This window comes from Sebastes fasciatus, chromosome 7 (assembly GCF_043250625.1).
Source record: "Sebastes fasciatus isolate fSebFas1 chromosome 7, fSebFas1.pri, whole genome shotgun sequence".
In the NCBI taxonomy this organism is placed as follows: domain Eukaryota; kingdom Metazoa; phylum Chordata; class Actinopteri; order Perciformes; family Sebastidae; genus Sebastes; species Sebastes fasciatus.
Genome location: NC_133801.1, coordinates 28,260,954 through 28,287,845, shown reverse-complemented (window position 1 = coordinate 28,287,845; position 26,892 = coordinate 28,260,954). Strand labels below are relative to the sequence as shown.

The 26,892-nt window shown below is 41.2% G+C and overlaps 1 protein-coding gene across 2 annotated transcripts in view; it reads right to left on the bottom strand.

Annotated features, from left to right (window-relative positions):
* Positions 1 to 230: 230 nt before the first annotated feature.
* Positions 231 to 26,892, bottom strand: part of sorl1 (sortilin-related receptor, L(DLR class) A repeats containing) — a 96,025-nt gene continuing 69,363 nt past the window's right edge. The window contains exons 20-48 of one of the 2 annotated variants that reach the window (XM_074640088.1): positions 25,696 to 25,942; positions 24,319 to 24,457; positions 23,101 to 23,274; positions 22,836 to 22,949; positions 22,615 to 22,737; positions 21,418 to 21,537; positions 20,179 to 20,304; positions 19,371 to 19,481; positions 18,915 to 19,046; positions 17,743 to 17,880; positions 17,388 to 17,522; positions 16,110 to 16,262; positions 15,715 to 15,882; positions 14,179 to 14,307; positions 13,599 to 13,725; positions 12,342 to 12,511; positions 12,017 to 12,129; positions 10,831 to 10,935; positions 10,619 to 10,685; positions 9,326 to 9,408; positions 9,137 to 9,227; positions 8,863 to 9,053; positions 6,973 to 7,092; positions 6,203 to 6,367; positions 5,397 to 5,571; positions 5,052 to 5,158; positions 4,576 to 4,768; positions 4,262 to 4,474; positions 231 to 3,647 (exon numbers count right to left, since the gene is read on the bottom strand). In XM_074640088.1, coding sequence (XP_074496189.1) covers positions 3,580 to 3,647; positions 4,262 to 4,474; positions 4,576 to 4,768; positions 5,052 to 5,158; positions 5,397 to 5,571; positions 6,203 to 6,367; positions 6,973 to 7,092; positions 8,863 to 9,053; positions 9,137 to 9,227; positions 9,326 to 9,408; positions 10,619 to 10,685; positions 10,831 to 10,935; positions 12,017 to 12,129; positions 12,342 to 12,511; positions 13,599 to 13,725; positions 14,179 to 14,307; positions 15,715 to 15,882; positions 16,110 to 16,262; positions 17,388 to 17,522; positions 17,743 to 17,880; positions 18,915 to 19,046; positions 19,371 to 19,481; positions 20,179 to 20,304; positions 21,418 to 21,537; positions 22,615 to 22,737; positions 22,836 to 22,949; positions 23,101 to 23,274; positions 24,319 to 24,457; positions 25,696 to 25,942 — 3,997 coding nt within the window. In that variant the 3' untranslated portion in view covers positions 231 to 3,579. Of the gene's footprint in view, positions 3,648 to 4,261; positions 4,475 to 4,575; positions 4,769 to 5,051; positions 5,159 to 5,396; positions 5,572 to 6,202; positions 6,368 to 6,972; positions 7,093 to 8,862; positions 9,054 to 9,136; positions 9,228 to 9,325; positions 9,409 to 10,618; positions 10,686 to 10,830; positions 10,936 to 12,016; positions 12,130 to 12,341; positions 12,512 to 13,598; positions 13,726 to 14,178; positions 14,308 to 15,714; positions 15,886 to 16,109; positions 16,263 to 17,387; positions 17,523 to 17,742; positions 17,881 to 18,914; positions 19,047 to 19,370; positions 19,482 to 20,178; positions 20,305 to 21,417; positions 21,538 to 22,614; positions 22,738 to 22,835; positions 22,950 to 23,100; positions 23,275 to 24,318; positions 24,458 to 25,695; positions 25,943 to 26,892 lie in introns of both variants that reach the window. The other variant, XM_074640087.1, reaches the window with a different exon arrangement.

The window sequence follows — 26,892 nt, the reverse complement described above, 5'->3', positions numbered from 1 at the left end:
CACTTGAGGGAGCTGTTTACTAGATATTATCTGGCTTCTCAGTATTTGCTAAGACATGATGATAATCATAAAGATGGAAGCTGTGGGCCTTCACTCTCCATATGCAGATATATATATATATATTTGTTTTTACAAATATTATAAATATTCTGTCCAGATAAGATGAAACTAAGTGTAAGAGAGTATACAGCAGGGGGAGTCAAGAAAGAATGTTGTTGAAAGGGACAGAGTGTGATTTTCAGCAAGTTTATTTCAGTATAAGTGGTTTTTAAAACACCTCACACTGTTTCTCCAAACATCTCATTGTTCTTGCAACCTCCGAGATAAGCAAGCAAGACATTAATATCTTCAAACATGGCCAAGTCCAACATGATCAAACTGTGCCAAACAACATTTTTGAAGCAAACTATTTGACAAGAGTCAACATTAAGACAAGTGGGGAGCAAACGGTCACATTATAACCAATAATTATACTTTGTACATGTGTAAAACCTGACTAAAAAGAGACTAAGTGGCTGGCTTACAGCAGCTGACACAGAAAGGAGCAGTGATCTGACAAAATTAACCAAATGCCCTAACAGGTAACCTCCTCCTCTTCAGCCTCCTTAGCCTTGTGTACGGGGTTGAGTGTGTGTGTGTGCGACTGTGTATGCATGCGTGTGCACTTGTGTTCTATCATACAAACAGTACATGACATAGAAACCCAATGTGTTCTAATAAGGCATTATGTGGCAAAACAAAAAATCAGATAACAGAAACTCCACAGAGCAAAAACAGCATTAATGCCAGAAAATCTGTTTTTAAGGCCAAGAAAACAGAACAAAGTACGTCATGAACAAGGTAAAGAGCTGCGTGAAATCAAGCGTTAGTCTTGAGGAAACCTTAAATGTCAATACAGACACTGTTCAATGATCCGGGGAGAAATGAGATGTTGAACGAAATGTGATGCAGGCAATATTTCTGACAAAAAAAATGGTTTGTTGCTCTGGGTTTGTGAATTGGGCTTGGGGTTGTAACAACAAAAATGTGTCTGCGGAAGCCAGTCTATGCAGAGTAACAACAAAAAAAGTATGTTGTCCACAGTGGTATGGGTTACTGTAGCAAGGGTGAAACCAGATTTGTGTGCATTAACTTCACAGGTGGTGATAGTAGCATAATGAGCTGGGACAGTACCTTAAAAAGTACAGATATAAAATACATTCATGAAGACATCTTTACAAATAAAACAAGAACAAGGTCAATAGAAAGCAGAACACCATCAGGTCAAATGGCTCAAGCCGAGAGGCAAAACACAAATATCAGTTAATGGACTACAGTACAGAGTCAGGTGAGGTGAGGGGGGCAGGAGCAGAACAAAGACGATGATTCCCAAAAAAATGTTTTTTGGGTTGATACATTTACGTGCAACAGTTTAAGTCTGTATATAAAACTGTACTACTTACTGGTACTTAAAGAGACCATCCAAATTACAAAAAAAATATGTTTTGCCACATATCACTAGTAGTGTCTAGCCATGCGCTAAATTTTGGTTTCACCTGACCAGGTTTTGAGATCTGGCTCTCAGCCTCAACGTAAATAAAATGCAGGCGAGTAAAAATGGAATTTGTGGTGCTAACATAATGAAACGACGACACTTTAAAAATTCAACAGAAATATATTTTTCCAGAAACAGTGTCCCTGTTAGGGCCCAGTCACATCAACATTTATAACAGCTCTTTTTCGGGGCCAAAATTAATTCTTTTTTTTAATGGAATCACCGCGATCAGTGGATTCGCTCATGAAGGGATTTTATTTTGATTAATAATTAAAGTCATGTATTTAGCAAAAATGCCAAACATTCACAGTACTTACTGCTTTTCTTTGCTTTGTATGATTGTTAACAGACTATCTCTGAGTTTTGGACCGTTTGTTGGACAAAACAAGCAACTTGAGACGCGACATTGCACTTTGGAAAATTCAAACACTGTTAATTGAAAAAAAAAAAAATCAACAGCTGATTCGATAATGAAAATAATTGTTATTTGCCGCCCCTGAAATCCGCAATGAGCTGCTGCGTAGCATTTTTGGTGAGCTTTAACACGCAAATTTACACCACTGACAAATTGCAGGTTCTAGTTTCTCATCAGAAAGTATTTCAATGAAAATCGATCTCGAGTAGCAAGCAAACTGTTTCTGGAAAGACATTTTGCTGCAGAGACCTATCTAAAAAAATTAGGATAATATAACCAAAACCATCTGCATTACTAGATACTACTATGGATAAGTTCAAACATTTTTCAAATTTTGTTTGAATCAACCCTTTAAATCTTTTTCTAAACCAGATGGTGAGCCTGAACCTGACTCTTCATCACAACCACTGACAATAATCTGTGTCTGCCAGTCATTCCAACCACAGCTGATCCAGTACCTCTTCCGAGGTTTCTGTACCTATTCAACAGTAGATGGACAGTGCTACCTAAGCCATGGTGGTGATGGTGGTGCTGCGCTGGTGTCCGCTCCGACACAGTTCCCTGAGAACCCACTTCCTCTACGACTACAGCTATTGGCAAAATGCTGGGGATGATAATTTGTGGTCCTGAATGATAAAAAAACAAACACATTTTTACAGAATGATATGGTGCAGCATTACAAGGAGAGGACATATTAAAAGCCAATATTTACAAATAAGTCTGATGATCTCGACAATGCTGCGAGGGATTCTCCCCCCCCCCCAAGGAATATTCTCGTAACATGGTACATGTGTTGCCTCTACATACAGACATACAACAGTGTGCTGGTGGTGGAAAATAAAGGTGTATCTATGAGGTCTCTACATGGTGCCATTGGTCAATCCAATCACTGAGCTGTCAAAGACTTTGTTAATGAGTTTACAAAAATCAACAGTTTCCAAACTGGAGATCATTCAAATACAATTCCGATTCTGTAAATGATGAAACATGATCAACAGTTTGCTCTTCCGACTGCCTCACACAGGGCACCAATGTTACATATACTGCTATAGTACACACTGTACTTTTACCAAAATATGTAACCATTACTGCTCCGATATTTTCTATACATATTGTATACAGCATTTGTCTATATATCTTATTTTTTTCCTACGAGTGTGTTTTTTGCATTCTATATTCCAGTCTCTGGATGCTTATTTTGGCTTTAAGCAATGAACCGCTCCTATGGATAGTGAGTTTGCATTACAAATAGGGTCTCTCTTTCCCTGGCGTGCTCGACAAACTCAAATCCTTCACAGTTTGCTTCAGTGTCCACCTCTTCCTCAGTCCTTTTTTTGACCCCATATATATATATTTAATATTATAAAAAATAAGTTATTGCGCATCCAAAAAAAGTGCATTGTATATTTGAAAAATATCTCTTTCTCTCTTTACACTTTTCCATTTTTCTTCATGTTTCCTGCTAATAGGGGTGGTTTCCCCATCGACGGATTTGGGATGGCAAAGTTTACGCCTCATTACTCCTCTTTGTGCCACTGATGGGGAGTGATGGGGGAGTAAAAGGGGAGTGGGGGTGGAAGAAGAGAAGGGGAGAAGGGAAGAGAGAAATAGGTAATCGGGGGACGTCTTGCTACGCGATGACCATGGGAACGTCGTCTGAGAAGCCGCTGATCATGGGAGCATCTTCGTCATCATCACCTTGGGAGGAAGAGGGGGGAAGAAAAAGAAGAGAGAAAAATGTTTAAGAAAATATCTTTGCTGTAAGAGTTAAAGCAGCATTAATCAATATTTTTTTTAGAATAATAAGGGATCACAGTGACTATGTACATCGTAAATGGGTCATTCGCAGTGACGAACCCCCAGTTAGCCAAACATTTTAGCAACTAGCTTGTGAACATAGTGAAGCAGCCAACAGCTAACATCTAGCAGAGTTGTTGGAGACTAAAACAAAACTAAAAAGACAGTGAATTTATACTTGGATTCATTGGGCTGACATAAACGCGACTCCAAATGAATGCTAATGTTTCTTGTGTCTACTGGATGTAGAAATGTACTTAGTTACATTCCACTTTATAGGCACCCTGACCAACCACTGGGAGTGGCCAATGCAGTGAAGACATTATCCGCCCAGCAGGCTCACACTCATCAATCTTGTAAATTGCACTCTTTGAAGCGTCCATTCAAGTCAAAGTACCACACTCAGTTACTGAACTCTAATGATCTATGCAGTGTCGGGTGAGTGTCTACTCTCCAGGACCTGGATTGCTCCAAAGGCGTACACAGCTACAAAAATAATATATTAATTGTCTCACCCAGTTCGTCCCCGGAGGAGAAGATGGCAGAGCCCAGGCGGGAGTTGTAATGGGAGTTTGCGAAGGCGGTAAAATTGTTCTGCAGTCGGCGGTGTCGGAGGTAGAGCGCCACTAAGCCGCCGCACACTCCCAGCAGCAGCAGGAAGAGGACCGGGACCACCACTGCCGCCATATCTCCTGTGTGGCCCTCAGCGCGGGAGGCATCACTGGCCTCTGGACAGGTGGGAAAGCAACATGTACAGTATAGTAAATTCATGTTCACATTCATCTTACTACACTTTTTTTTGTGTATATGTACATGCATGTTCCCCTACCTGCTGCCAGCTGGTTATAGAGCAGTAGTGCAGGTTCCCCACACAGCTGACTGCTGAGCAGGCAGCGGGCCTGCACAGAGAACGTGTAGTTGTGTCCCAACAGCAGGGTGTTGATGCGGAAATATGTCTCCGTGGTGTTTCCCAGGTAGGACGTTTGGTTCGTCACACTGTCATACACATGCACTTCATAACCCTGTAAACAGCATATACATGTTATTATGTAGGGTATTAATAGCCCAAAACCATGGAACTTCAAATAATTACAACTGTTGGACTGGGTTAGAAGATAATTCATCTTTAGAAGTATACAATTAAATATAAGTCTTATACGTAGACAAGTACAGTACTCCAACCCTCTATGCAAAGTTAGAAGGTGGAATAAGAGGGTTGTAGAACACAAGAAAACCTTTTATGTAGGATGGAAGAAAAAGTTATACGGTAAAAAAAAAACAAGATATTGGTCACTGGTGTCTCACCCTGCTCTCATTGAAGCCCATCTCTCTGACAGCCAAACTCTTCCAGAAGAGGAACACGTGGTCTTTCTCCGTCAAAATTTTCAGGGCTTCCGGAGCCTGAAGAGGAACTGCAGCAGAGGGAGAATGTTTCTTTAAGCAATGCATTTCTTTGTAAAGACATGTTTAGCTTACAGAAAGTGACTGGTCATACTTTTTAGTGGGAGCTTAATATCTTAGCACTGAAAAACATGTAACTTGTTATGCACGATACCAGACTGTATGATGGTTAGTTCAAAAATGAAATAAATAAAGATATATAATATGAATTAGCATTTATCCTTCTACATGTAAGTGCTGCGAGTGTACCTGTGCTGAGAGTAAAGCTGGCCTCCTTGCTCATGTTGCGCAGGCGGACAGAGACGCTGTATCGTCCACCGGGCTCCAGGCCTTTCAGCACGTACTCCACTGTGTTGTTCTGGGTGGTCAACTTGTAGTCACGCTCGTCCTTGCGGATCACGTCCCGCACGTGGATCGCATATGTCTACAGATACACAAACGTTCAGAGAGTGGACAAGGCTCTGTTTAACAAACTCTGATCCTAAAACTGAACTCTGAGTTGACTAATCCTAAAGTGGGAAATGAAGTTTTCCTGAACATAAAAAGCTATTACGATTCACCATGGCAACAGGTAAATAAAAGGCAGAGCCTCCATGTTAATCCAGTGGATGTGGAGATATTAATGCATGTATACGCGGACTGTGCATATTTGTCTGATAAAAAAAAGACAGAGTTGGGAACTGTGTCAATAATACCATGATGTTTTATTCAGTGTAGTCCATTAATTCATCGTTTACCAGACTAACATTTCCTTAATGGATGATAAAGTGGTGGAATCTGTCTGTGTATTAGACTGTAGTCTACATTACATTTTAAATATATTTGTTCAGCTTTAATCTGACTGGGACAAAACACAGGTCTTTGTGTTTTGTCCCAGTCAGAAACCAGAATGCTTCCGGCACCAAAATCTTGTCCCGTTGCCTACAGATTCTGAATGTGAATGCAGAATTTTTTGCTTTTGGAGATCAGATCCTGATCCAGGAGGGTTCCTGATCCCATTCCTGCTTATCATCACGTATCACCATCACAGTAACATGAGACAGTGTTGTACGTACCAGAGGTGAGTTTGGGGCGTCGTAGGGTGGCTGCCACTTCAGCGTGGCCTGTGACTTGTCTACTCGCACACGATGGAGGTTCCTGGGTGGCAGCCTCTCGGTGGGAATCATTTTAACCACAGCGTAGTCGGAGGGAGGACCCAGGAAGGGAGAGACAGCACGCACCTGAAGGCAGACCACAAAAATGATGTCACGATGCCTCTGTATCAAGTCACGGAAGTGATGGACATTAAAACATTACAATATACAGTATATACTGTATATATATATAAATATATATATATGTATATATATTTATATATATATAAATATATATAGATATAGATATAACCCAGCCATTATTGACAAATATGATATCAACTTTCACTCCTAACATAACATTAAACATTAAATATCAAGCATTTTTAAAAGGTCACTTGAGCTGTGGGAACTGACGTTTTATGGATTAAATGATTTATGTTGATTATACAATCTTTTTATTAGCACATTTTTTGCTGAAATATGCCTACTTCACTTCACGAAAACATACTGTGTATTTACTACCACTTGACAACTTTACTGCTAAATTCCTCCCTGCTCCGTTAGCCAACACTAACTTTTCAAGTGTGTAAACATTTCTTTCAGGGATTGCCTGAAAAATGTGAGTAGTGTCACATCTCTCCTGAATTAACATTGGATTTGAGCTTTATTGCACAAAACTGAGTATTCAGTTATATGGAATAGTTGGTAAAGAGCTTAGAGGAAGTTGGTAGGATGTTGAGAAGACTCACCAGGAAGAGATACTGTTCATCACTGTCTACTGTGACTGTCAGGCTGAGAGAAGTGGTGCAGACCAGATGAGGACTGCGGTACAGGTCCAGGAAGGAGGTGGCGTAAAACACACCATAAACCTACACACAAACACACACACACACCACAAATAAAACAAAGTGAAAGAGTATTCTCAGTAAAGTGGTTTAGTAAACGGTTCTTTGGTGAGTGAGTTGTCCTTGATAAAACCACATCAAAGTTTCATTTCCACATGCGGAACATGTGAACCATTTTTGGTTCTACTTTATGTGGAAGAATTCCTGTAGAGCAGTGGTTCCAAACCTTTCAGGCGTATAACCTCTTGAAATAAAGCAACGTCTACTTGCAATCCATTCTAACGGCGGGGACATGCTGCACGCATGAGCAGCGTGCGGCGGCTGCCTCGCTGAACTACTGCGTGTCTCACGCGTGTGGTGTCCACACCGACAGCGTTTCTGCTGCTGCTGTCAGCCCTTTCTTTCTACATAGAGTTTGCCTTCCATAATGGCCATTTCATTTCATTATAAACATCATTTATATTTATTTAAGACAGAAAAAGGTTAAGAAGTGTGTGCTCATTTATAAATAATAGTAATAATCCACAATTAAAACCCGGTACTATATTCATTAATGGAGCCGTGCAAGTCACTGCATTTTCTACAACACTGTCCTGTAAATATTTCAGAATAAAAGCCTTGTGTTGACAAATGAAGGAATTCTGTCCACAGAAAAAAACGCTTGATGGCTTTTATTTTGAAACTGAAGCAGGAAGTGTTGATTTAAAAATAAATCCCTTTCCTTATATCATGTCTGTGACATATTCTACAGATATCTAGACATTAAAACTGTAGTAATGTAGCTGGTGTGATGTCAATATACTGTCAAAAGGTCATTTTTACTGTCTGTTGTTGCTGTGAACCGCACGCAGCTCGTGGTAAAAATAGGCGAGACCTCGAATCTCTAGAAGAGACGCAGCTATGTCATGCCATGTTAACATGGACGCCGAAATAAAAAACAAAAGGTTCCACAGCCGCGCCACGCTTAAGGTTGTCTATCAGTTGTGAACTGTTTAACCAAAGGCTGATTTTCCTTTTTCAGGTGGTTTGATTTTAGTATCTTTTTAAAGGCCTGGAGAGTTAAAAATGTTCTGCACACAAAAAAGCCAGAGAAAAGATTTTGTGTGGTGCTATTATGTTTCTTTTTCATTCAGTTAATCATTCTGTTAATTATCCCCTCAAGGCTGCATCCTTTCCCCTCTGCTCCTCTCCCTGTACACCAACATCTGTCATCTCTAGTGGGATGAGTCCGCCTACAGGTGGGAGATCCACCATCTGGTGACCTTGTGCGGACAGAACAACTTAGAGCTCAATTCTCTAAAGACAGTGGAGATGGTTGTGGATTTTAGGAAGAATGCAAGGGACCCCTTCAAAAATGGACATGCCAGTTTTTCTCTCCAAAATTTAGCGTAAGTTTGGAGCGTTATTTAGCCTCCTTCGCCACAAGCTAGTACGACATCGTGGACCAATGGATTTCTTAGGTTTTCTAGTTTCATACTTTACTATACATTCACCCTACTTATAAAACTGAGCCTGCTACAACCTAAAAATCACAAGTTGTGTTAATGCGTTAAGAAGGTAGTGGCGTTAAAAACGAATTTGCTTTAAAGATGCATAAGCGGAATGATGAAATATCATTTTTATGTTTGTGTTGTAAGAAGCAAAGAGGTCGTTTTGTGGTGTTTTGGTCCTGTGGCCGTCTAACCTCTTTTTGCAGATCTATTGTTGCATGCATCGTGACATATTGATTGATTTGTTTACTAGGTGCAACTGGGTTGCTATTTATATCAGGTCTGAATCCGCTATCTGTTGTACCTGAGCAGGTGGTTTGCTGATGGACCAGCTGCAGTCCACAGCTGTCTGGTTGAGGGCCCGGGCTTTGAGGAGGGGCCGTTCTGGCTGGACGCCGGCGGTCTGATGATGGGACAGGGCGGTGGGACTGTCTCCTATACTGGTGTTAGCCCACACAGCCACCTCATACACCGTCCCTGCTGTCAGGTTTGTGGCTGGAAACATGAAAATGTAAGTGAGCATTGACAATTTCAGATAAATAACAAAGATAAAGACTCGTACACACACACAACGGTACCTTTAAGGATCCGCTCTGTGACTGTGTAGTTCCTGCTCTCCTTGACGTGAGTGTCAAACTGCCAGGACAGAATCACTATGTACTTTTTCACCTTAAAGAAAACAGTAAAAAGTTCCATCAGTCACACTTACACTGACACAGACAGAACACAAGCTTTGGAGATAACAAACTGAAGAGAGAAGCTCTTACCTCGTACTGGGAGTTGAAGCTGAATGAAAGGCTCATGGAGTCGGCGGTGATGCTGTCAGCGATCACAGAGGGTGGAGGCAGAGCTGCAGCACAGGAAGAGCAGGAAATGGATATTATCTGTTTATTTATTTTTTTATTTCAGATGGCTGACAAGGAAATGTGTGTGTGATTTGGTTGCATCTTCAGTCTAAATGATGGCTCCTTTATTTCCTCGAGACATTTGAATTTGATTTAATTTTGCTGCTAATGAAAACCCAGCACTTCCTCTATGTGTTTCAAATGAAAAGCTCGACGTTTGTTTTTAACGTTGTGAAAAACAAAGTAGAATCTGAATGAATGAAAACAGTATTTATGTTAAAGAGCAACAGAGGGATGAGTATGGCACGACCGTGTTGCTGAACTGATGGATTCATCTTGTACATTATATTGAAATTACCTGGAAACTGTAATTATTAGCTTTATTTTGATAATTTATAAATGCAACTTCCTGCTACTGAGAACCTAGGCTTAAATGTTTATTGCTTATAGTTTTAAAGTACTACAGTGGAAGTGTATCTGCGTCGTTTTCAGTTTATTTATTTTTTCAAATGGAAACGGCCACTCAGCTGTTACCCCTGAGCTACAGCCGCCCCGGCTGTAGAGTTAGTCCGGATTTTTAAGTGGGGGTGTATGTATACTCCCGCGTTCTGTGAGATAAAATTATTGTTTTTGTGAATGAAATCGTGTGGCTTTGAAGAGAGCGATATAACGGCTTCAGTTCCCCGTTGGAAAGAGCTGTCTGACGGCGAGGTAAAGCGGCTGTGGAAGGGAGCCTATCTTATGTGTGAAAACGTTTTTAGAAGAGCTTGAAGGGAAAATAGCATTTTGATGTTAAAACATAAGTACATTGACCAAAATTTGAATGTTCGGATTTGAATACATAAGAAACACCGCTGGGAAGCTCCAGACCGATGTAAAAAAACCCAAATAAAATCAAATCAAATAATGGACCCGCCCTTTAAACGTGGTTGGTGGTTCCTACAAGGAAGTGGCAAGTGGTTTTCAAGTTATGTGGTCAGGCTATTTCTGATGACTGGGACAAACATCTGCACTCCCTTGAGAACAGGCGGAGGCAGAGGCAGGAGATGGCAAACAGTTCCATTTGCAGCATTCACATTACAAGTGAATTTACAATCTCTGGTGTAATTTCGAACATCTGCACAACCTGCAATACCCGTAGACACCAGTAGGTGGAAGTGATGGAAAGGTTTTCAAACCAGAGTGCGTGTAGCACCGTTGGGAGGAACAACTTACCTTTCTTCGGGGTGATGGCTTTAACCTCGGTCCAGTTGCCCACGCCTCGACTGGTCACTGCTGCAACCTGCGTCATCACAGCAACGCCAACATTTAAACATACTGTACTTAATATTATCACAACATTATTAATAGTGGAAAACACCATTCTCTAACCTTTTTTTTCTCTCCACCATATTATCATAGTGGATGTGCATGAGTGTGTCTCTTACCCTGAAGCTGTACATAGTGTCTGGCTGCAGCTCCTTCACCTCAGTTTTGGTTGTGGTGCTTCTCTGCGACATCCAATCAAGAGCACTTTGCTCACTGTACTCAACCTGACAGCAATCACACACACAAATATTGAGAACAGGTTCAGTTTTAGAGCTAGAGTGAAGATACTGGTATCACATGAAACTAGAAAAAAACAGAGGAATCCATTGGCTAAATTTTGGCGAGGAAAAACTTTCAAAAGGGGTCCCTTGACCTCTGACCTCAAGATATGTGAATGAAAATGGGTTCTATGAGTACACACGAGTCTCCCCTTCAAAGACATGCCCACTTTATGATAATCTAGGATAATTACAGCCTCATGAAACTTTACAGCCACAAACTAGAGACCTAGAGCATTCAGAGGATGGATGGCTTTCCTAGGTAGATTGACAATAACAAGGTTTCTGTGCAGTTTCCAGAACAGAAGTGCTCGCCATCCAATGCAGAAATCTCAAAATGTCAAAAGGTTTTGATACCAAATCACAGCATGGCTTTTTCTATGGTGTTCCTCAAGGTCTTGGTGTCTTAATGTGGTATTTTGGAGGGATTATTGACCATTTTTATGGATCTTGAGTGGTAAAAAAATGGTTACATTTAGCACCAAATCTGTGTAACAAATGGTATCAACTCAAAAAATGCTGCAACAACTTATGAGACATAATAGAGCATGGGGATGACCATCATATACTTTGATCATTATGTTTTAAGCCCTTATAAACTTTTTATTATTTATTTTTAATTAATTAATTGATTAATTCCTGTTTATTTCTGATTTATGACTAGAACAATTTGACACACTGCTGCATCTCAAATTAATCTTCAGGTTCCCAGCTTTCAGATGATGTACACCACTTCTATGTGACATCTACTGTTGACCTGCTATCTCCTCCTAAAGACCCCCTGTGCCCCCCTATATAAACACAAAAACGGGTCTATTGTGGGTCTCAGGGGGTTAAGGTATGTTAAGGTAAAGGCACAAAAGAAAGTGTGAAAGCTCAGTCTATCCCACCACAAAAGCAACCAGGAGGCCAATCAATTTAAATACAGTTGGTGGAGTCTCCTCACTAATGGTCTTGTTTGTTTTGGTAATCATACTGACTAAAAATTAACATATGAATGAGTTTAATGCAGGTGAAGAGGACTCACAATGTACTCTCTGATGAGGCCGTGTCCTTTGTCAGGAGGGCTCCAGGAAACTTCCACCTTCCCATCCTCACCGTTATCACAAGACAGCTGCAGGTTCCTGGGTGGGTCGGGCACTGCAGGACACAAACACACATTCATCCATCATCCAAAATGAAAAGATGGGATGGAATAAAAACTTCATGTGTTTTTTAAATGAGGCACAACTAATAGTTTAACTGGTCAGTGACAATAGCAAACACATTCTGAAACGTTTTTAAAGTCGCCCACAGTGCTATGTTAGTATGGAAGTGCACAGTACTCCGTAAATCGATCATATGATACTCACAGCCCTCTGGTGTCCTGACTGTGATCACCTCGTTGGTCTTATGCAGCTTGCTGAGACACTGAGTGAGCACCTTGACGTGGTAGGTGGTGTCTGGTTTCAGCACGGTCAGTTTGTAGCTGGTCTTGTTGCTGTGAGTGTCCATAATGGTCCACTGCTGGGTGCCCACGAGTCTGAGGATAAAAACACAAGACAGTGACACACTCTCGGCAGTGTGGAATAGCAACAACAATTTTAACCTCTTAAGCCTTAGGGTGCTGGAAGGTGTGTTTCGCGTAGACAGACATACCCAAAATAAATCAAGAATAGCTCCACAACTACCAGGTGTATATGCATGATCTTGGTCTCTATGGATAGGTAAGACCTCAGAAAATTCATCTCCAGTGTCAGTAACATTGTGACTGTTACTATGCATGAGGAAATTGTGATGAACCAAAGAAAAAATTAAATTTTTATCCTCGCCTAAAGTGTTTTCTAGATTAGACAGTGGATAACACCATTATAGCAATGATGCCATGCACAGAGATGCCACTGAACTCATTCAGCAACTCCTTGACTACAACTGTGCCAAAGCAGATATAAATAACACAAAGCACATATAGATTCTACAAAGGTTTTTAGTAAGGATAGGACCAGGCAGACTACCCAAAGTCTGCCAAAATGGGTTTTCTACCTCTTGAAAGGGAATCTGGCTATAAAATACTGCTGATAACCACTACAGGAGGCTATGTGCCCACAATGGAGCCTTTGGCCATGACATTTACCCTGTGCATCATCACCTTCTACCATTGTGCAACAGTATAAAATGAATAAAAAAACAACTAAATTGTATAATTTTTGCTCACACAAACAGGGTAGTTTTATTATAATAATGAAATATGATCATGTAAAACTTAGATAATAACAAATGAGATCAATAGCAATGTAAATAAGATAACAAAAAAAGAATCCAAAGTCAAATCGGTACATTCAATATAAAAACAGCCAAAAATATTATAAAGTCAAAATGCTATTTCTTGTGCGTTGATTTTGTTACTACAATATTGAAATCATTGCCCAACAAACAGTGTTTGGACAAAATACACTTGGAGTGTTGTTTTAGTAGCGTTAAGGTCTCGTCTTTTAGCAACCCGGTACCGGGTTCGTCGGGTAAAAGAGGTTAAGGACAATAATCATATCGACTACAGTAGACATGACATGACAAAACAAGACTCCAACAACATTCAGCTGGCGTTAAGGTTGCAGGTTACTAATGCTCACCTGTAGTATACGAGGAAGTAACAGGAGTCCAGAGGAAGGTTTTTGGGGCGAGACCATGTCAGGGTGATGGCACCCAAGAAGTCTGGTGTCCACTGGAGGTTCTGGACTTTATAGGCCAGGGTGTCCACTGGAAGAAAGAGGGAGAGATTCCTTATGGATTATAATATTTGGAACGGCTCAGTTGAATTTTAACACAAAGCCTGAAATAAACACAGACAGTCAGAAAGTGGCAGCATTGCACTGCTTTCTTTAAGGTGTCTAAAATACATTTTGCTTTGCTCCTGTGCTGGTTACTGCTGTCTGTTTCTCCAAACTGGGGGCGTGGAGACTGCCATCTACTGTAGGAAGTACGTAGTAGTAGTACCTCATACAACCCCACTTCAAAAAATCTCTGTACTATCCCTTTCAAGTACAGTAAAGTACTAAAGTAGACGTACTGGCATTTACAATGGACCGGACATTGAGTGGTTCACATGTGAGCTTCTTTTAAAGGCTAATATTATCAAGCTATCCAATTCTAACAACTCGTATGTAATCTGAACACACTTGGTCGGTCATGGTGAGAGTATTTGGGACCTACGGGTGCAGTTGTCCTCGTCGCTGTGGTCGGAGCAGTCCAGGAAGCCATCACACCGCTCACTGTCCGGCACACAGGCTTCGCCGTCAGTACAACGAGTCCCGTTAACGCAGAACAGAGTCCCAAGAGTGGCTGGAGAGAGAGGAAGGCTTTACATATTACTGTTCTTGTTATTGGATAACCTGTGTCCACTGTAAAAAAAAAATGGTTTGATATTAATACATTATCCCTAAATGAAAATAAAACAAAATCTATGGTGTTTTGGTGGTGACAGGGTTAATTGTGAAATAAAATTGAATCTAAATGCAGTTGATATTGAAAGAGTTTATCAAACAAAATTCCTGAGAGTGATTATAGATCAGAAACTTTGTTGGAAGCCACATATAGAATATACATCAAACGGAAATTATCCAAATACATCGCTATTCTTTACAGAACAAAGGATCTGTTGAATAAGTAGTGTTTGTATATATTGTATTGCTCACTTATAATGCTATATATGTCATATTGTGTTTGGGGAAATGAATATAAAACAAATATAGACCCTATAATGAAACTCCAGAAAAGAGCTATTAGAATAACACATAAAGCTTCTTACTGTGAAACTACAAATCCATTATTCATAAAGTCAGGTATCTTAAAATCTTTGGCTATTGTACATGTAAAGATATTACAAATACTTTTTCGAGTTAGGAATAAAAGCCTTCCTGTTAGTATTAAAAAAAAAAAAAAATCATTACGAGAAGGACATTATAATCTCAGTTTTGGAAGTCAAATTATGGAACAGGCTCAGTGATGAGTGTAATGCTGATATGCTGGGATATTTTATGGATTGTATAGGATGGGCAAAAATAAGTCTTGGGGTTCAGCCTATTCCTTTTTCGGTCATTGATTATATGACCGTTGTTGTGTGAAATGGATACAGTGTTGGTTTATATTCACACAGATTGTAAAGTTTTATTCTTTTTGATGTATGACCGAAATAAAACTATTCAATCATAAATATGCCTCACTGCCATTATTTCTGTGTGCAGTGATGAAAAGGGATTAAACTATTTAGATTGCTCGTCTAAGACCTGTACGGTATCATGTTTTCTGTGCGGTACTCGTAACATTTTAGATAAATTAGAATTACAATGAATGAAAATTGGATGTGCTCAATAATGTACCTCTTGTTTCATCAGGATCTAAATGTGTGAGCAAAAAATACGGGATCTAAATTCAATAGCACATTATATGCTGCTCAGATCTCATGTTAAGGTTTTCAACTTTTCAGCATTGTAGTAATTTGGCCTTTTAGCAAACAAAACCAAAACATATCTTAGTGGATTTTAAGGTAAATGAAGGTTCAGTTTCTCAAATTCAACAGTTTTAATTTATCTTCTGAATTTGAATCCACTGTTCACCGTTAAATCCAAAACATTTTACCATCTCACACAAGATTTTCTTCTCGGTTTTCATTCTGTTTCTGTGTGTGTGTGTGTGTGTGTGTGTGTGTGTGTGATGGTATCACAGATGTGCAGCATGCAGGGGACTCACGACAGTGGGCTTCATCAGAGCCGTCCTGGCAGTGGAGGTGGCCGTCACAGCGCTGCCAGTCTGGGATGCAGCGGGGGGGTCGGCGACACAGGAACTGACCCCGATTGCAACGTGTAGGGGAGGGCGCGGCCTGGGTGGGGACCGGAGCCACCGTCACAGAGCCATTAGCTGCTGTTTGGGAAATACAAAGTTAATCTTTGTATTATTTATTGGTTCGTTATTCTTCTTTTCTGTTTAACTGTACTATATTTTATTTAGGTTTATTCAATTTATAAAAAAAAAACGAAAAAAACGGCAACATATGAACATGACATGCAAACATGCATATAAGATATGAACCACTACTCCTCCTCTACAAAAAAACTCAACGGATGAACAGATAAAGGTGGTACTACCTGTGGGACATCCCAGCTCATCGCTGCCATCAGGACAGTCGGCGTAGCCGTCACACACCCAGGTGTTGATGATGCAAGCTCCGGAGCCACAGTGGAAGCGGTTGGGGGCACAAGAAGAGGGACCAGGGGCTACAGTGTGAGGAGTACCACCTCCTGCAAGGGTGGAGATTCAAGTTTAATGACTGGGTTTGGGATATTCAAGCATAAAAGAATTACCATAGAAAGCTAAGCATGCACAAGAGGGTCTATCAAACACAAATCAACAAAGACTCGGTCAAAACCCGAGTATATGTCTGGAGTGTGTATGGTCAGTCTGTGAATTTGTGGCTAAATTGCTACACAAACAGTTAGTGGTCATGTCTACAATGTCATTCTGGTGATTTTTTTTATGCACCAGTTTATAGTGGAAATGTCCTTATTTATGTAAAGGAAAACAAAACAAATCAGATAACAGGTGAAAATTTCTAAATATAATGGAATATAATTCAGCAAGGCGCTCAGGCATTCTGTGTTGCTTACAAAAAATGAATTCGACCAAGAGACACCGCGGTTACAGCCACATACAGGCTGCCTTCTCCAGTCACCTGCCAGCACGGCTCGCCGCCTCTAGAAACTCCCTAGAAACTTTTAAACTAACCATTTTCGATCCAAAATAAAGATAGATTCAGCAACTATATGGCTTATTTCCAGAATAAAATGTTTTCAGAAAAACATTTCGGTGAACTATTTTCATGACATAAGAAAAGAAAGTTTCTAAAGGAGCCGCCATGTTGCTTCCGATTTGAAAGCTGGGAGCAGCAGCCCACGATGCAAATTATATTGATACTCTTTGCGTTCGTCCAATCAGGTGCCTAGTGCCTCGTTCCCGCCTTTTCATTTTGAAAGAAGAAACAGCCAATGAGGAAACTTCAACACACGGCCGACCAATCCTGTAACTTCAGTCAGTCACTCAGTGAGAGACTTTTGTGTTTGTAGGGTTGGCCCTCTGCGGTCAAAAGTGAAATATATAAACAATATAAATATGCATATGGGTTGGGCGATATGACGGTATATACCGTGCAGCGGTAGAAATGTGTCCAGGTGTATCCCTTTAATTGAGGCCTTTAAAACAAGATCAGTCCAGGGACATTGTGTTTAAATGGTGTGTTGTAGCAGATCACATGAGGGAGTTTGTCACTGTTAATTAATAAGGTTTAATGCCACTTATGATAACACGTCAACGTAAGTGTTCTGTTGCTTTTAACAACCAAGTAGCCTTATCACAGCCTAACTGTGTACCTGTACACTGGGCCTCATCAGACCAGTCCCCGCAGTCGTTCTCTCCATCACACTTCCACCACGTTGGAATACAGCGTCCATTTTTACACTCATACTGGAAATATCTGGAGCAGCCCGGGACCTCAGTGGGCGCAGCTGCAACACAGAGCAAAAGTTAGCATCTGATACCGTTGCTTCAGCATCACCGTACTGTGAATCTGTTGTATTGTTATCTATTCCATATGTGTATACAGTGAATCCCACATGGTTTAATAATAAACACTAGTTGTGCTGTGTGTGTGTGTGTGTGTGTGTGTGTGTGTGTGTGTGTGTGTGTGTGTTCCTGTTTATATCTGCATAAACTCTTCCTCCTCACCACAGTTGGCTTCATCAGAGTAATCCCCACAGTCGTCCATGCCGTCACACTTCCACTCCAGGCTCACACACACTCCGTTGGAACACTGGAAGGTGTAGGCATCACACACTTTGCCGAACTCAGACGGCGTGGCTGTACCTGAGAACACACAGGTACATTAGTAGGTTAAACACAAATGAGTTTGTTTCCACAAAGCGAGACAGAAAAAAAATGAATATGTAGATATTACATAACATTGAGGGTATGAAGCAAATTAAAAATGAGACAATGTTGGATGGAAATGTAGGAATGCAAAGGGGTTTTAAGAAAAAAAAAAACAGTTGATGAGCTTTTGTACAACAGTAGTGAAAATGTGTTTCCATTTTTTCCCTGTATCATAAACACAGGTCATTAACTACATGACTTTTGTTTTGGCAAAGTTTAAAGGTGCAATGTGTAAGATTTGGCCAGAATTTTAGTTTAAACTATTCAAAAAATGAAGTAGTACCAGTTTTGATGTGATGTTAAAGACGTCTATGTATTGTGTTGTAAGATAGTGTTATTTTGACCGTGAATCAGAGTTTCAGCAGTTTGGTCGAATTTTGCGTATTCTTGCCCTGCTGTTAGTTAGTTAGTAGTTGGCTTCTTTTTTTTTTTTTTAAACTGATGACTGTGAATTTAGATTGTATGGACCCAGTAGTAGGGGAGATAATGCTGACCCCTATTTTATTTGGAGCATGTTGCCAGATCGTACACATTGCACCTTTAAGTTATGGTTCATATTAGAATCCAGTAGCATTAAGTTTAACAGAGGAACAGAACGAATGACAGATACTGTAGGAGATCAGACAAACTGATACTACAGAACTACTTTTGCACCCAAGAAAAGAAGTGACGGACAGAGCAGTTGTTACAGATTGTTGCTGTGTGAACAGATCCGAACAATCACGCTCGGCTGAAACACAAAACTACTCCGGGTTTTCGAAATACTGCCGATTTTGATCCTGTCCATCACTTTAAGGTAATGAATCATGGGAAGAATATGCACTTAGATACATGCCCAACGCCCTTTTGCCAAAAACACATGACGTCACACTTCTGTGCGGACCTGCTTATAGAAATATTTCTTTCTGTAGTGTTTTAAGAATCGTAAAGTGTTACAGGTAGGGATTATTAAAGGATAAGACACACACCACATCCAGCATAGTCGGCGTCCTCGTCAGATCCGTCTTCGCAGTGTTTGAGCCCGTCACAAACCAGGGACGGAAACAGACACTGGGCTCGGTTCTTGCATACAAACTCCATGTAGCGGGTACACAGCGGGTCTGTGGGTGAAAGACAGAAACCAACATGCAAAATGACTCAACAACACACTATGACTTTTTCCAACTTTATAATTAAACTACAGGCTTTGCCGCGTATTTTAGTGTCCGATAAATGTTCCATACACATTTTTTTGACATGAGAGGTGTTGCATATGCACAACCTTTGTGGTACCAAAGAAGCAAAGACTGATGTTCTGTTTAACTATCGTGTTGGACTGAAAGTTGTTTTTTGGGGCTAATATTCAATACCATAACCAGATTAGCATAATTCATTTAGATTATGATGACTACTGTGCATTCTGCTAAACAAATGGGATCACTCACCACAGTTGTGCTCGTCAGCTCCATCCGAACACTCCTCGATGCCGTTGCAGTGTGCCCAGGCTCGAAGGCAGGTGTTGTTGGAGCAGAGGAAGCCGTTACAGCGAGTTCCCTCTGGAAACACACAGATGTTATAATGTCAATAAAATATGATATCATTGCTGACAGAGAACCAGTGCTTTCATGACTGTTCCTTAGCTGTAGCGGTTCATGACTGCTACAGTGTGCAGTATTGTTATTCAGTGTGTGGGTCTATGTCTTCATGCGTGCGACGAGGCGTGAAAAATGCAGCTTTTTGATGGCTAATAAAACCGTTGTTGACTGAAGCTTTCAAAAGGTGATACTCAGAGATGATTATTCACTATATAACTGGCCATTCCACAGCCTTATTATGGCCAACAACCCATAATACTGGCAGTCCATTCTGTGGCTCCATAGTGTCTGCATATTTTTTGATTAGGTTAAGTACCGACAGACCTATTCTTTTTTTTATTTTCTTGTTAACCCACGTTTGTGAAATCACCACCGTTGATGTAAAAGAATGATGATAACAGCGTGCACACCACCGTGTCCAATATTGATACAAGGCCAAGTGAAGCCTTTCAAACCTGCATTCATATCCAGGGTTCAACAATAAGGCAAGTTAAATGGTTAGTTTATTCTAAAATGACATGATGAGCTCTACAGATATATGCTGTCAGTCCATACTGATGGATTTTAATTAACAGCACAACAATCACATTTTTAAGTATGTGGCTAGTAAAGTGTGACACAGTGACACTGTTCAGTATGTGTGTGTGACTCAACTTACTGCAATATCGCGGGTCTTCGTCTGAGTCGTCCTGGCAGTCGTCATCACCGTCACACATCCAGCGCTGTGGTATACAGTGACCCGTGTGACACTGGAAGCTACTAGCCTCACATGTATGGTGGCCCACTGAGGACAAACAGGGAGAGATTAAAGGCTTGGAGACGCTGGGAAGACAGAAAGGTGCTTCACAGATGACCACATTAATACACTTTAATCTGAAATGTTATGATTCTAACTGCAACACACACCTTGATTATGTATTAATGTAAAGTCTTAATAAATATTCATCATTGCAAATATATACAGGGCAGTGGCATTTAAAGGCACAGTGTGTAGGATTTTGCAGCATCTAGTGGTGTGGTTGCAGATTGAAACCAGCTGAGTACCCCTCCACTCACTCCTCCTTTTCCAAGACTGTGGTAACGTGAGCCGCCGAGTGCAAATCCGTGGTGAAGCCGTTCGCCTCGCTCAGAAGCCATCCTTACCATAATAACACTACTTTAGGAGCAAAGGAAGTCAGACGGCAGCTAGCGGTACCACGGTTTTGCACTAGAGATGCTAATTTGGAATTTTTTTTAAACCGATCACCAACCCTCGTTAACCGATTATTGACCGTTAACCGACAAGATTAGTGTGTTGCATGCAGCGGTGTTGCAGTGTATGTGCAAAACAGACAACTGAGTCCCAAGTTCACCTGTCAGGGACAGTTAGCAGCCACGGTGCTGCGTGTATTGTCAAGGACACATGCAGCCACTTTCCCATGAAGTCTCCACCGCACCATTTAGTTTACTGTAGCTGCGAGGTTGTCAGTTGTCACATACGGTCTGTCAGCGCGGCGTAACGTTAGCGAGAGTCCGACAGACCGTGTGTGTGTGTGGTGGTGGTGGTGAGTGTGGGGTTGTCGGTGGCGTTATAGCTGTGAACGTAGCTGTAGCAGTGTGTGCACAGTTTATTTGTCGGTGAATAAATGCTACAACTCTTCAGGTCAAGACCCGAGGCAACTTCCTGTATCTTGCCAAGGCCTATTGAAGGAGGCTGGGACACAGGCGGACACGGGTCTTTGGGTATGGGGTATGACACATGCGCAGTGTAACTGAAGCTGCGGTCATGCATTGCGATTGGCTCAATTTCGGCGAGTTCAGAACCAGATTTTACTGCGCATGTGTTGTACCCCAAAGAAGCATTATTCCAATGTTTTTTTTTAATGATGTATCATGTAGTCAATAACACAGTCCTCACCTGTGCAGTTGGCCTCATCCGACCAGTCTCTGCAGTCATTGTCTCCATCACAGCGCCATGCCTCACGGATACAAACACCTCGGGCACATGTGAACTCTCCTGGGCCACACTGGTGAGACTCTGAGAAATGCATCAACAATACAGTTAGTACTTGCAAAAACTATGCATTTCCATTTCCATCTGTGGTGCAGCGAAACCAAAAAACATGTGCATTGTGCGCTTATGCTGTCTGCAGTTTAGATGTTTTGAGAGAATGAAACCATTATACACAGGGCTCTATGGAAAAAGGCATTCTGGAAGTTCCCGTCTCCAGTTGTTCAGAGGTGTACTAAAATAAGAAGATGATGCATGTGACACATGTCTAGCCCAAACTGCTCCCGCCCTGGCAACTGGGAGGAAGTGTAGCCTGTCAGCGGCTACACGGCAGGCAAGATTAAATATTTAATCAGGATTAATTGCATGATTGTCCATAGTTAATCACAAATTAATCACACTTTTTTTTTTTTTTAATCTGTTCAAAATGTACCATAAAGGGAGATTTGTCCAGTATTTAATAGTCTTATCAACATGGGAGTGGGCAAATATGCTGCTTTATGAAAATGTATGTATATATTTATTAATGGAAATCAATTAAAAACACAAAACAATGATAAATATTGTCCAGAAACCCTCACAGGTACTGCATTTAGCAAAAAAAACATGCTCAAATCATAACATGGCAACTGCAGCCCAACAGGCAACAACAGCTGTCAGTGTGTCAGTGTGCTGACTTGACTATGACTTGCCCCAAATTGCATGTGATTATCATAAAGTGGGCATGTCTGCAAAGGGGAGACTCGTGGGTACCCATAGAACCCATTTTCATTCACATATCTTGGAGGTCAGAGGTCAAAAAAGGGCCCGCTACAGCATAAAAATCACAAGTTGTGTTAATGCGTTAAAGAATTAGTGGCGTTAAAACAGATTTGTGTTAACGCATTATTATGGCGTTAACTTTGACAGCCCTAATATATATATTTATATATATTAACAGGTGAGAAAACAATTTAGATCAGACTTAGAAAATGGATTACCAGATTGTTTTTTTCTCACTTGCCTCTCAGGGCTTCCATATTTTATAATGCTATATATGTATACCTTTTCTCTTCATTTTGTTGCTCATTTTCATCTGTACAATGTGAAAAAAACACATCTTACCACAGTGCTCCTCATCACTGTTGTCTCCACAGTCGTCTTCATGGTCACACTTGAAGGCCAGGGGGATGCAGGAACCTGAGGCCATGCAGCGGAACTGGTTGGACGGGTCACAGGTCGTAGTGGCTAAAAGTGGAAAAAATAAATATGTTTAGCTCTTTATGCAGAAAAGGTATTTTGCTTTTATCTACATAACGAGAAAAGCGATGTGGCTGAATACTTACGACACTCCTGCTCATCACTCATGTCTCCGCAGTCGTTGTCGCTGTCACACTTCCAGATGCTGCTGATGCAGCGGCCGTTAGAGCAGCGGTACTGGTTGGGCAAACAGCTGTGCTCTGATTGGAGGAAAAAGAAAGGATCACATGCAACCACTAACAAATCAGTAAGCCCTCCATGAAAGTGAGGCCTCATTTCCAACGGACGCAAGATTGTATATCTTACAGCCAAATATCATTAATGATTCTGCAGTATGCGCTTTCGTCTCACCAGTCTTGACGCAGGTGTTGTTTTGGAGCAGGTAGCCCGTGGGACACTGGCACTGCACTTCTCCGTTGGGCATGGTTATAGTCGGGGCACCGTCTGGGCAGACACAGGTGTGTCGGTGGCCGGGCTGAGGCAGACACAGCAGGCTGCACGGCTGGTCGGCGCAGGCATTGTGGCCTGGTGGACAAGAGATCCAGACATCAGTTTGAGCACTAACACAGGGTTGTTTAAATCAGTTTTGAAACTCTCCAAGCAGCAATTCGCTATCTCTGTGTATGTATCCTGTTATCTACTATTTGCTTTAACTGTATGTAACTTCTTTTTGAATGCCAATGTGTGAACAGGTTGTAACCTACCCTAAAAAATTAGACCCTTTCGTGACTTCCTGGGTTTCCTCTATCAGCCTGTTGACTGCTTTTAATGTGAAGAACCCGGGCCCGTTTTTCCGGGAAAATCCAACGGATGTGACGTCATGCGCGCTCGCGAGTGCCTTAGATGTAGCTAACGTTCGGTTAGAAATGGAGTCTGCTAACGCCAACAAACGACCGGCCTCCACCACAATTCAGACTCCAACGCAAACTCCACAGAAGCACAAAAAAACAAAGTTATATCTGGTGAAGCTCGTCATGCAAAACAGGAATGTGACCGACGTCGGAGGAAAACTAGTGTTGTGGGAGAATAGCAGAGCAGAAGAGAGTTAGTTTAGCTTTAAGAATATCAGTGAATGTTCAGTGGAAGTTGCAGTTTGGATAGAAATAAATGCTGCAGCCTCCTCAAGACCAACAGAGGTTTCCCGCGTCTTGTTTCCCTGCTGCTGAGTTAACTCCGGAGACAGGGGTTGACTCCGGAGCGAGGGACGTTATCGACTCCGGCTCAGGAGACCAAAACTACGGTGTCTCCCCCGTTCCTTCTGACCAAAGTCAGCAGGAAAAGGAAAAGTTAACACTAGGATCAACATCGGCCAGGCCTTCGTCTGGTCAGCTAACATTACTGACAAGCATGTGAAATATAGAGTGATATTGTGGTTTTAGCTGGCTAATGTTGCTAATGTTAATCAACACGATACCTGTCAATCACGTTCAGTCTTGTGTGTGTCGGTGTGTGTTGTTAAAGTCTGAAAAAGACCCAGTTGCTTCAAATAATATGTCATTGATTCACCTCTCGCCATTTCTGCGAAGCTTTCAAAACTTTCTGGACATGACTCCACTCTCTGTTCCTCACCTCTGTTCTTCCCCTTGTAGAAGATCTTGAGGTCCATAACTCCGGTTAGTCTGCCAACAATCAGCTCATTGCTCTGTGAACCAGCTTTTGGAGCTTTGAAGATCCCCATTCTGGACCAGTCATCCCAGTACAGGTCATTCTGAAAACAGCATCCAACACAAACTTATGAAAACTTATTCTTAGTGAGGACTTACATCTTCAACACTTTCCTGACACTAAGACTGGAAAAAAGTCTGAAGAAGGTGTTTTTTCTTTTTTAGATTGTACATCTGTTGTATATAGGGTCTGAAATTAGCACCCGCCAACAGCCAAATGTGGGTAAATTGTTGACAGTGTGGGGTAAAATCGTCAGGCCTTCTGCCAATTTGGCAGACAGGAAAAATGCTAGAGATGGGAATAGAGAACCGGTTCCCGTTAAAAAGGTGTTCCTAGTTGTCTGATTCCTTGGCATCTCATACCTCTGTGACTACCGACTCCTCTTATTGATGCTTTCCGACTGTTCCACGTGCACAATGACACATACACACGCTGTTTCATGTTTCAGTTTCTTTGGGACCAGAGCCACAGTGGAGAGAAAAAAATCGCTCAAAAGCATGGCGTTACATCTGCTAAATCTGAGGGGATGCACACGATTTTTTCCCTGATAATGCCACACTGTGAACAACAAGTCTGTGTTGAAATCAACAGGATGAGTGTTAGTAATGTTACCTGTTAGCAGCCGGTGGGCAGCACAGTCCTGCTTGGCTAAATAACGGAGCTATTAACGTTAACGGAGGTGCCATTGAGTTACAATTATGAGGCGCTCAAGCTATGCTCAGTAAAAATGACTATTGGGCTAAGGTAAATTACAACGTTATTGTGAGGTGTGAGATTATTTTTTATGGCGAAAAACTTGAATAAATCCAGTTGTTTGAAGGAGATGTTTTCACAGCAATATAAAATAGATATTACAGAGGGAATTATGCCCTGTTTAACATTCTAACAGTTTGCCAAGATTTTTTTTAAACCAAAGCAAATATTTATATAATCATAATCATTTGAATTGTGTATTTCTATGCAAATAACCAGTATAGATGACAATAACAAAGTACAGTATAGTACTGTTGACAGTACCCTCCCACCCCCCAAAAAAGGGCTCCCCAGAAGCTACAGAGTAATTCCAACTCTGTAATTTACCAGGTGTATATAATGTTTTTTGTGTAAAATATATCAAACATTGAATGACTTCAGATCTAAAATGTTATTCCTTCAATTAGCACATAGCTTTCAAAGGGGCAGATACAATTTCTGAGTGCAGACAAAAAAAATTCTTGCCTGTCACAGTGGCAGGCAGTGGAAAAAGTTCATTTCAGACCCTGGTTGTATATAAAGTCTCACCTTGAAGACAGCGATGGCATACGGGTGGGGCAGCCCCCGCATGAGAACGCTCCTCTGGCCCCCGTTGAAGTCGGCTCTCTCGATGCGGTCGCTGTAGGCTTCGGTCCAGTACAGCCAGTGGTCGTCAGCTGTGATCCCGTTGGGCCAGCGGACGCCCTCTGACACGACGCGGGACACATTGGTTCCATCCATGTAGCTGCGGTAAACACCGGGCGCCCTGTCTCCCCAGTCAGTCCAGAACATCAGACTGTGGGACGAAAACAGTATGAATTTAACTGGAATGTTTCACTAAATTCAGACTTGATCGTAAAATGGTGTATTGTTTAATTGTCACTATTGTAAGAAAAAGTTTCCAAGGTTTCACTGTGTGACACAGGTCGAAAACAAAAAACACTTCCTACAAGAGGTAATAGGTAGGGGTGGGAAAAAATAAATCGAGAAGAAGTAGAAGGAAGTTACCACTTTTATTGTTGTAGTCTGAGTAACGTGACGTCATATCCGTTCCGTATCAGTCAACCAAAACAAACCACAGCGAGCCGAAACGAGAAAGTAGAAAACAACGGAGGGTCTGCATGGATACGACCTTCACCCTCCCATTTTAAATCCAAAGTGGTAAACACTAGACATCCAGTAAAGTATGGAAACACTTTGGGTTTCACACTTTGCAGGAAAAGCAGAGCTAGACATCACGGCTAATGCTGCATGCTAACTCTGTCATGGGCAGGAAACGTTATCATATTGCGGTAACGTGTGGTCAAGCCGGCCGTCACTCTCATCTCCGTGGTCAAAAACTGTAGAGCACCCATATACTGACGATTATGTTAAATGTATTCAAACGGCCCTGATGGAGCTGACCATAGATGTATAAAGAGAACGGAGCTGACTGGAGATCTAGAGATGACCTTGGAGAAGTTAGAGGAAGTATACATGTGTGACTATGTCCGGTTTTCAAAATAAGGTGTTAACAAAGGGAACTGTATATACAAAATACATATATGGAAATAAGATGGATTGGATTATATTCAGCAGAAGTATAAAACATTACATGTCCCTTATAAATTAAAGAGAAAATACTATTATTTTTTTTATTATTCTTTGATTTTTGGGTTGCTATAAAAAATGTAATAAACAATTCCTGACAATAACTGATATATTTGACTTCAGGACATCTCTGACCACATACATGCTGAAAATCAA